The sequence below is a fragment of the Mya arenaria genome, chromosome 17 (genome assembly GCF_026914265.1).
Source record: "Mya arenaria isolate MELC-2E11 chromosome 17, ASM2691426v1".
Classification (NCBI taxonomy): domain Eukaryota; kingdom Metazoa; phylum Mollusca; class Bivalvia; order Myida; family Myidae; genus Mya; species Mya arenaria.
Genome location: NC_069138.1, coordinates 38,414,575 through 38,423,097, shown reverse-complemented (window position 1 = coordinate 38,423,097; position 8,523 = coordinate 38,414,575). Strand labels below are relative to the sequence as shown.

General features: G+C 41.9%; 1 protein-coding gene across 1 annotated transcript; it reads left to right on the top strand.

Moving 5' to 3' along the window:
- The first annotated feature begins 2,453 nt into the window (after positions 1 to 2,453).
- On the top strand, positions 2,454 to 8,523 carry LOC128223167 (uncharacterized). The gene is made up of 11 exons (XM_052932462.1): positions 2,454 to 2,606; positions 3,023 to 3,152; positions 3,458 to 3,594; positions 4,328 to 4,507; positions 4,683 to 4,909; positions 5,361 to 5,528; positions 5,887 to 6,002; positions 6,582 to 6,639; positions 6,764 to 6,994; positions 7,268 to 7,397; positions 8,027 to 8,523. The coding sequence occupies exons 2-11, from the start codon at positions 3,066 to 3,068 to the stop codon at positions 8,121 to 8,123; spliced, it is 1,431 nt and encodes a 476-aa protein (XP_052788422.1). The 5' UTR covers positions 2,454 to 2,606; positions 3,023 to 3,065; the 3' UTR covers positions 8,124 to 8,523.

Genomic DNA, 8,523 nt, shown 5'->3' with positions numbered 1-8,523 from the left:
ATGTGCGTGTTGTCGGTCTCAAGAAAATTCATATTAATATACCAGACAATGCTTTCACTAATTGGACATATCTACAGTCACTTACTTTCGAGAACAGCCAACTGTCGGAAATTCCAAGGGCCCTGTGTGAAGTAAATGCTACAGTTATAATTTTTTACAACAACCTCTTCCAACCAGACAATAGCCATTTCAAACCATGTACCAACTCGTCTGTGCCCTCACATCCAAGATTATCTACGGTTATAATGCAAGGAAATAACCTTACAAGCGTTTCGAATGTCTTCACAGCATTCCCTAAAATAACGATTCTACACGTTGACAAAAACCCAGGACTGCGTTTGATGCTCACCCAACAGGTTCCATATAATCATTCTTTAACAAGTTTGAGAATGACTTTTAACCGTTTTTTTCGCTTTCCAGAGGCTATTCATAAACTTATACATCTACAGTCTCTCGATCTTTCTCACAACCACATAAGCTCACTTCAACGGCACGACCTTGCCGGACTAGTAAATCTTCAAGTACTGACCCTGAACTATAATCCCCTTACACACATCGCTTCGGACACGTTTATACCTACAACTAATATTGCGCACATAGAACTGGAAGCAACACATCTTACGGAAATGCCACAGGCCGTGTTCGCTGCACAAGCTTTAAAGACTCTGTCTACGACTTGGTCACCAATAGAATGCTCGTGTGCGATGATGTCTTGGAGCGATCATGTAGTTAACGGGAGTTCGTGTAGTGCACACCCTTGTGTGTATATATTTGGAAACTGCAAGGGAGGGACGAGGCAGATATCAGACTTCTTACATCACCAGTTATCAAACTGTACTTCTATTTAGCTGGGAGTAAACCATATATATTCAAACAGCGTGTGGATGAATTGATATAGCTCTTTTATCGAAAGTACTTTAACAAACCAAAAGGAAGCGATGGAAATGGATTTCTTTATTTCTAACGCGTTATACAGTGATGCTAATGTGTTACCGTCAAGGACAATCGTAACAACTCGGCCATCTCCGGCAAGCTTCGAGATAGACAATTTCTGTTGGATACTGGTCGAGGTGTTCCGATTGCATTAAGGACATTCAAAAGACTGGTTTAAAAAATAACAACTCGTGTAATACGCCAGGATAACTCTTTGATACCATTGTTTTATCTATTGCTCATATTGTGTTTATCGTCATGTTTTATGAAAATATTCAAAATAATAAAGTGCGGTTTTACGTACCAAAATAGAATATGTAAGTGGCTCTGTTTAAATAAGGTCCAACTATATCGTGTATGTGTTTATCCCCAGTCGAAGGTTTCGGTGGAGGGATATAGATTACCGACAACCGATTACTGAATCTAAAAGCCAAAACTCCGAAACGATTTTGGAATCCGAGCTGCATACATGTTTTTGCTATATTGAAATTACACACGCGCTTTCAACTATTCTGAAGTAGGTCTCTGACTGACAGAAAGGTCTTCACAAGGTGACCTTCAATGCCTCAAATCCTCATGTCTAGCGTATATTGTAAATATGATTGAATCAGTTAACAAACACTAAACGCGAGACACACAGTAAACAACAAGCTTCAAGTACCTTTATAAATAATTCACCAGTCAATTGTAACCACGGCTCCTCAAGGTCCGTGGGTGTACCGGGGATAGCCGGGGAAATGGGCTGTGTTTTTACCTTTCAGGTGGCCCCGTAGTGCCGGGTAAATGCGGTGGTTTTGTCTTCGCTTTAAATATAGCAGGGAATGGGACTTACCTAGGGTCCCTGGGGTGCGGGGGCATTTGACGGGGATTTTACCATCTGTTCGTCCCCGCAGGACGGGGATTTTAGCCGGGGTTGGCTGGACCGAAGGTCAAAGCCCCCGCTATTCCCCGGACCTGGGGGGGGGGCGTGGTAACAATTGACTGGTGCATAACTGGTGGAAAAATAGATACGTTCAAATGGCATACTTTGGGGTCAAGGTCACACTTACACAAGCAGACAAAATGTTTAAATCACTGTTGACCGTGGTCTTGATCTTCGACCATCGTCTCTGAAAACAAAATGGTTCATCTAGTGTCATAATACCACGTACCAGAGAAGTTCCATGTTGTGGTGAGTGTGGTGATGGTTAAGATGATGGTGATTCTTGAGTGTGGTCTAACACCGGTTTCTTGGATATCGCAGACTATTGAAGCTGACGAAATTTCCACTGGGAAGCAATAGATAAAGATCGATTGGAATATTGGTTACAACGTTTTTCATCCCGTACAATTCCGTACCCCGTATTATACTACAATGAATATTAATAAAAATATTGGTAAAAACGTTTTTCATTCCGTACAGTTCCGTACCCCGTATTATACGACAATGAATATTAATGGTAATCGATACTCGATAAGTTTAAACCCGTATGGATATGAATACCCTATTAGCTACCGCCTTTGTACTATAAGCAAAATAGATCAATATTTGTAGTGAAGGCAGTACAAGTATTTAATACCGTGTGTTTTGAAATAGTATGGACAATATAGGTGAAAAGTTGAAGCCGTTTGGATGATTGTATAGAAAAGTAACACTGATATCGGATTTGATCATGTGTCGTTATTAGTTCCAGGTACGTACTTATAGACTTATTCAGTAATATATCGATACGTTATATAGTTAAACAGTTGTACTAATTATAAACCCTAGAGTCTGTTACAGCGCTTGTGTTCCTGAATATATAAGAAACAAGTTAAATACACGTTCACTTATGGAGTTTGGAGGACATTTAATTCAATCCGAACGTTTCGACAAAATCTATGTAGAACATGTCAAATTATACAATAAATGGTCAGCACATTTTAATATAAAACAACAAAAAAACTTTTAAAGAGAAGAATGAAGACTTTTTGCCCTCATAAAGATCACGTATTTCGTAATACTTTCTCCTTATTGTATGTATACGTGCTAGATCTGCTACCTCTATGAAAACCAACTCTCAATTCATGAACATCAAAACTTATGTAACGTTTCCACTCTCAACCCCAGAGTAAACAACCAGCCGGAAGTGTAACCTATTTAAAGTATTGCCATGGAGAAGTCTGGGCATGCGCCGGCGCCGGTCCCGATTTCCGCAGACGAGGCGGCTTTCCATGTACCCCCGCCATCGTATGAAGAGGTGAGATATTGAACATTAAATAGGGAACCCTATTTGTATCTTATCTAAGGGACAGCTGGTGAAGTGGCCTGGTGGTGAAGTGGCGTACGGATTACTGCCTTTCACCCAAGAGCTCGTGCGTTCGAGATCTACCAGTGCTCATTTCTCATTCCCTTTCAAAAATAGCAACAAAAAAAAAACGTTTTGCTTTCTGCATGTCGGGAAACATAGTGTATGTCTTCGTCACCAACCAACGTCTTTCCCCATGCGTTATACATGTCAATATATGTTCCTTACTAAATACTATATCACGTTCTCATCCCCAGGTTATGGGCGCGTACCAAACTTCATTTAAGCCAGGTCCAGACAGCCTGCCGCAGTTGGCCTACATCGACATTATGCCACGTTGTCTCCGACCCGGTAACATCAAGGGCAAGCTCAAACCAGAGTTCGATAACTTCAGGTAGATAAGATTATAAGTATTTTCCATGGCCGAGAGTGTAAGATAGGTTCATTCCGACCCGAGCGTAGGGTGTTTTGCGGAAACGAGGTTTACCAAGAAATAATGCTTCACTCTTCTTAGAACTATTTAAAGAGCGAACAGACCATTTACATACTCTGAATCACTGCGCGAATATCCATGACAACCACGAATTATTGCATATCCGTACGCAATTATTCTCACTAAGCACAAAAGAGTTCCGGCAAAAAATACATTTTTACTTATTTTTGTTTAACTGAGGTGGGAGAAAAAGCATCTACCATAGCAGCTCGTGTAAGATAGGTTCATTCCGACCCGAGCGTAGGGTGTTTTTGCGGAAACTCGGTAAACCTCGTTTCCGCAAAACACCCTACGCTCGGGTCGGAATGAACCTATCTTACACTCTCGGCCATGGAAGATACTTATAATCTGAGGTGGAAGAAAATTATGGAAAAATTGGGCTTAATACGTATATTTCTAAGACTCCACCGGGCTGTCCATGGGCGTCGATCCCATGTTTGTTTGGAGGTGGGGCAGAATCAAAATCTAAATGTGGAAGGATAATCAAAAGTCATATTACAAAAAAAATGTGTTATAATTTTGTAACTTGAGCTGAATGGATGTGGTGTGCAAAAGTTACCACGTAAACAAAATGTTAACAAGTGTATAAAAAATTATGCATGTAAAACAACAAATCTAATTATATCACTTACAGCGCGGTAGTAACGGGAGCGAACCGCTGGCTGGCGGACCACCCGGAACTAAGCGTCTGGAAATGTGAATGTGTACAGACGCCCTTGTCGACGGCTCGCGATGGAAGCCTCTACTACGACCTCAATTCAATGGTCCGCCACGACTCAACCTACGGCTACAGTGTCTACCTCAAGGGGCTCAGGTATGGACAGCTTCTATTTCCGTATTTTGACTGTCATCGCTTAGTAACATGGATGTATAGACCATACACTCGTAAATGTCAGTACGTCTTTCTGCAATGTTACCTTTTAACAAAGGACTGATGTATTGTTTGTTTTGTATATTAAAACTCCCTATTCTGAAATGAATATGTGCAGGATGTGGCTGACTACCGCACAACCCGGCTCCACTCCCCAGCAATTGGGACTCAGGACCGCCGTCCCGGAAGTGAAGACCATTGAGCTGCCGAACCGCTACCGGAAGGGACGGATCATTGTAGGAGATGAAGTGCAGACGTTTGGCTACCACCAGTACACGACACTCGATGGCTTGCAGGGAACGCTGAAGAGACTGAACGAGAAACTCAAGTCTGACCCGATACCAGGTGAGAGCATATCGGTTGATGGATTTGTTCAAGAAAGTCTTTTGTGAATGTCGATAATGTTGTGAATGCTGCAAATGAAGCGATTGTTGTGACTTGTCCTGAATATTGCGAGTTTCGACAGTGTCGTGGGTGTCGGACATATCGCCAATATCGTAAATGCCGCTAATGTTGCTCGGAGCATGAAAAAAATCGAACGTCGAAAACTTTGTATTTACCGATACATGTATTTAAAATCGAATGTCGTATGTTCAGCGAAATGTGCAAAGCTTAATTAAATTCCTCATTTAAAATAAGATAAAACACGTAAACATTCTTAACGCTACCACATCAATTTTAACTTCATTGATCCTGGGGTGCCGTCGCTGTAACGCTCTACACGATATTATTATTAATTTCTTCGTAAATTACATATTTCAGTTATCAGTTTCAAACCCCATTTGTATTTACACAGGCCGGATTCTGACTATCGGGACGGACATGGTTAAGGCGTTTGACCAGTTCAAACTTGACCTTGACCCCGATGCCGCGTGCTGGGATGAGGACAAGGATCGCTACTCTCGCGTTACACAGGTCCTTCGCATATTCTACTTGCAGGGACCACCGGGAAACGAAGAGATAGGTGGGCACTGTTCTTGGTTTCGGGGAAATAGTAAAATACTTATGCCATAATTATACAACTCGCATTTACCTTAGGAAGTAGTGATGTGTACATACTGTACCTTTTGGGTGTGTGAGCCTTTTTAAACTCAGACTCTGACAAGGCCCATGCTAGTCATTTTAGGTGTTTTGAGCATAGTGCACAGACAGGCAGTGCACAACATTGTTACACGGAACCCCCATTTAACATACCTTTCGGATGGTGCGTCAAGGAATCGAACCTGCGACCAATGGATTGACACTGAAATATGTTACAAGTAGACCACGGATCCGCCACCATAATCCTACAATCCTTTTACACCAAATATATATATCCCCAGGTCTTACCGACTTCCGGCCCCAAATGACCCAGCGACCTGACAACATCGCACCCGGCAAGCTCGAGCTCTTTGATCAAGTGATGTCAGCCATGGGGCAGTGGGTAACACAACAAAAGGTAGGTCGCGGGCTGCGGCGGTCCTTAGCTTTGTGTATACTGCACAAACAATATAGAGTGTGTAGTTTATTAAAGTCCCGTACACACGCACACACACACACGCACACACGCACGCACACGCACGCACACGCACACACACACACACACACACACACAGACACACACACACACACACATCTACTTATTGATGAATAAATAAACACTTAAAACACATACCACGTGATACATGGCCATATTTAAAAAAAAACTATAAGAGACTATACATATATATATGTATATATATATATGTTTAGTATTCGTGAAGACTATGGTCAAAATTTAGAAACAATACATACACGTATACGCATTGAAGATTTGCTTGTTAGGTGCATCAAACATATTGGTGCGGAAGGGCGTGCATTCCAGAGCGAGTGTTGACCATTGTGCCGAAATCACAGATCGTCGGGCTTGCCCCTGTTGTTTACATTCCGCTGTCATCAGAAGTTGCCATTGTTTTGTTTAACATGTGTGTATATGAAAAAGATACCATATATTTCTCAAATGTATTTATAAATTATATCATGGTATTCTTTGCTTTAGGGCAGCCGCATTGTGAACATACAGCAGTTTGACGCGATTGTGGAGAAAACGTTTGACAGTAAGTGTCGCATTTTCATCATTTGGAAATTTCATACATAAGTCAAGTTGTTTTTCAAAGATAAACTAATGATTAAGGAAATATATGTTTTAAAAAAGGTATGTTTTAATGTTTGGTGTTTCAGATGAATTGAAGGTGGAAACGGACTCGACAGACGACGCTGTCTGGGCGTTCAAAGACAGACGACTCGCCAAGACGCTTCGCGTATTTCAAGTCACTTCCGGCGGACAAGCGGTTGCCCAGCAACCCAACCACATTAATTCCCGTCTCTTCTTGCCGGCAAGAATGGGACCAAAAGTATTTGAAAGCATGACCCAGACAATGGATAGAGTGGACTTCTGGCTTCGTGTAACAGGTCGAGAGCAATTTTAGTCTTAAAGTTAAGACACAGATGAAGAGAAAGTGAATAACATAATATAATATGCTATGACATCCCTATACTCAGTTATAGTCGCGTCCTTCGATAGATGTATGAAGATTCTCTTTAGCAATATCACTGCAGTTGTGCATTTGCTACATTCTTCTTAACTATAAATTAAAGGCAGTGATTTTGTGTGAAAATGAATTTGAACTGGATATCTGTTTGATATTATAATTCTTTAAACCAAGGACGTGGTCATGTTTGCAGGTGCGAACGTGTACAACGTGGAGACGGTGAAGCTGTTGCTTCACGAAACGCAACCGGCCGGCGCTGACGTCGCGGCGTCTGAATACCGGATACAGAAGATGACCGGGAAATACTGGCTCACGGCAATAAGGTGAGGGGTCAAGGTCATGTGTGATCGAGCTGTGGTCAGGTGAGGGGTCAAGGTCATGTGTGATCGAGATGTGGTCAGTAGAGAGGTCAAGGGCATGTGTGATCGAGCTGTTGTCTGGTGAGGGGTCAAGGTCATGTGTGATCCAGCTGTGGTCAGGTGTTGGTCAAGTTCATGTGTGATTGAGCTGTGGTCAGGTGAGGGGTCAAGGTCATGTGTGATCGAGCTGCGGTCAAGTGAGGGGTCAAGGTCATGTGTGATCGAGCTGTGGTCAGGTGTGGGTCAAGGTCATGTGTAATCGAGCTGTGGTCAGGTGAGGGGGCAAGGTCATGTGTGATCGAGCTGCGGTCAGGTGAGGGGTCAAGGTCATATGTGATCCAGCTGTGTTCATTATAGTTAATGATTTCAGGAACTCATGAATGGTAATTCGCTGTGATGAAATACATTCCAGAAAAAAACAACTTAAAAATTAAAATCCTTCAAGACACTTGTACATATATTTTGGACTTTCGCACATGAGCATACTGCAAATAAATGGCCTTATGAATGGACAAGTGATATAAATGTCAATACGACAGATGTATATATCCTAGCTTTTAGAAGTTCGCGTTCATACACTGTCATTATTTCAGGGTGTACATCGCGGGTCCGTACAACGAGCCGGATCCCTCTCAGCTCCCGCCAGTCCCCTTGTACAAGTCCGGAAGTGGCTCATGCACAATCGTATGACATTTCAAGCCGAAACATACACGTGCGTTTTCTGGTCAACATTATAAGGATCCTGATGGATGTTACTATAAAATACTCGCGTTCAACTATTCGTGTGAAGTTTCAATTTGTTTTTAAGTTATCTTTTCTCAGGTCGAAGTATCAGTGTTATACTGTGTAAACGTGGAAGGTGGCATTCATATACCAACAAGTTGATTTTGCAAAAAGCATTGCCATGTTCACCAGACAGCATTGTCATGTTCACCAGACAGCATTGTTATGAGAGAGTTATTTTGTGATATACACTTTACATCTTTACATGTACTCAACTATTTTTACTTTTGTCATTAAGGTGGCGGGATACGTTGCTCCGTCAAAATTGACGTTCAAAATAAAATATCTTTCAAATTGTTCGAAAATT

Excerpts from the sequence above, each read along its gene's own strand:
- LOC128223167 (XM_052932462.1), top strand. The coding sequence starts at position 3,066 with ATGGAGAAGTCTGGGCATGCGCCGGCGCCGGTCCCGATTTCCGCAGAC. Across the intron at positions 6,640-6,763 it reads TGTGGAGAAAACGTTTGACA|ATGAATTGAAGGTGGAAACG; the intron begins GTAAGTGTCGCA and ends TTGGTGTTTCAG. Across the intron at positions 7,398-8,026 it reads TACTGGCTCACGGCAATAAG|GGTGTACATCGCGGGTCCGT; the intron begins GTGAGGGGTCAA and ends TCATTATTTCAG.